Genomic DNA, 1,330 nt, shown 5'->3' on the forward strand with positions numbered 1-1,330 from the left:
AGCCATAGACCTTTCCTCCTCTTGGTCCATGCTAAGACTTTCACTGAAGCACTCAGAATCGCTACTAATTTCCTCCAAGAAGTCTGCCAATGGCAAACCTNCATCTACTGACCGTAATGATGAGGAAACTGGGCTTTTCCTTGTGTGGTGAGCATCCTTGATTCGGTGACTGTGAATCTTTTCCACAGGATAGCTCTCTCCATCAGTTGGAGACAGGTGCTCATCAGTTTCACTTGCTATGTCCTTGTAATGGTTTTTTTAAATTTCTTTGTAAATTCTTTGGCATAGTTGATCTTGCCTGTCTTTTGTGACTTCCTCTCAGGATCATTCATATACACTTCCGGCCAGTCCTGCTCTTCTTCCTGCTCTAGCCCTTGCAGGCTTTCCACTTCACTCAGACTGTTTGAGTGGTACCCCTGTTTTCTTAAATAGACCTGAAAGCCATCCCCCTTAGCGTAGACATCTCTCTGCCACTGACACGTGCTTGTTAGGTGACTTGCCTCAAGACAGAATCGGGCATACTCTGGGGTCTGATAATAGTTTAATAGATAGTCNATAAATTCATCTGTTTCATAGATCTTCTGTTTCCTGCCACGGTTGATCACAGCTTGTCTAGAAGAATGGGATTCATTAGAACTGGCGTGGTCTTCCTTTGCAGGGGACTGACCTGCAATCATTGTACTCTGCAAGGAATTCTGGTCAGAGACCGAACTGTAATCACACCTATCACTTAAGGCTTTTCCCGTTTCTTCTTTTCTAGCTGAGCGTCTCATTTGTTTCACCCCAGGAGTGTGTGAAGATTTCTGTAACTGAGCCTTAGTTCTTTTCTTGACTTTTTGTTTTTGTTTACTATCAGACTCGGAAGCCTGATAGCACCGCTTCTCGGCCTTTTGACTAAGATCAAGTGTGGAAGCCTGATAGCTTGGCATTTCTTCCCAATCTAGAAGATGCTGAGTGTTTAATTCTTGTTCCTCTGGTGATTTCAATGTGGTCCCTGGGGTATGATGAGCTTCGGACTTCATAACATCAACTTCCTGTGGGTTACACTGTGTGGATCCCTTAAAAAAAAAAGATTTAATGATCTCTCATGAAAACTCAAATGGGGCCAGCAAGATGGCTCAGGAGGTATAAAGGTGCCTGCCTCTAAGCCTAATGACCTGCGTTCCAACTCAGGGAAAGACCTGACTTCAGCAAACTGTTCTCTGATCGCCACACATACTCACACAGTGGTGATCGCCACACATACTCACACAGTGGTGATCGCCACACATACTCACACAGTGGTGATGGCCACACATACTCACACAGTGGTGATCGCCACACATACTCA

General features: G+C 44.8%; 1 protein-coding gene across 1 annotated transcript in view; it reads right to left on the reverse strand.

Moving 5' to 3' along the window:
• The window catches only part of LOC110313768 (A-kinase anchor protein 17B), a 42,080-nt gene that overhangs the window by 4,847 nt on the left and 35,903 nt on the right, over nucleotides 1-1,330 (reverse strand). The window contains 2 exon segments of the mRNA XM_029534521.1: nucleotides 11-258; nucleotides 261-1,058. Of these exon segments, the coding sequence (XP_029390381.1) occupies nucleotides 11-258; nucleotides 261-1,058 (1,046 nt within the window).

The sequence above is a fragment of the Mus pahari genome, chromosome X (assembly GCF_900095145.1).
Source record: "Mus pahari chromosome X, PAHARI_EIJ_v1.1, whole genome shotgun sequence".
Classification (NCBI taxonomy): domain Eukaryota; kingdom Metazoa; phylum Chordata; class Mammalia; order Rodentia; family Muridae; genus Mus; species Mus pahari.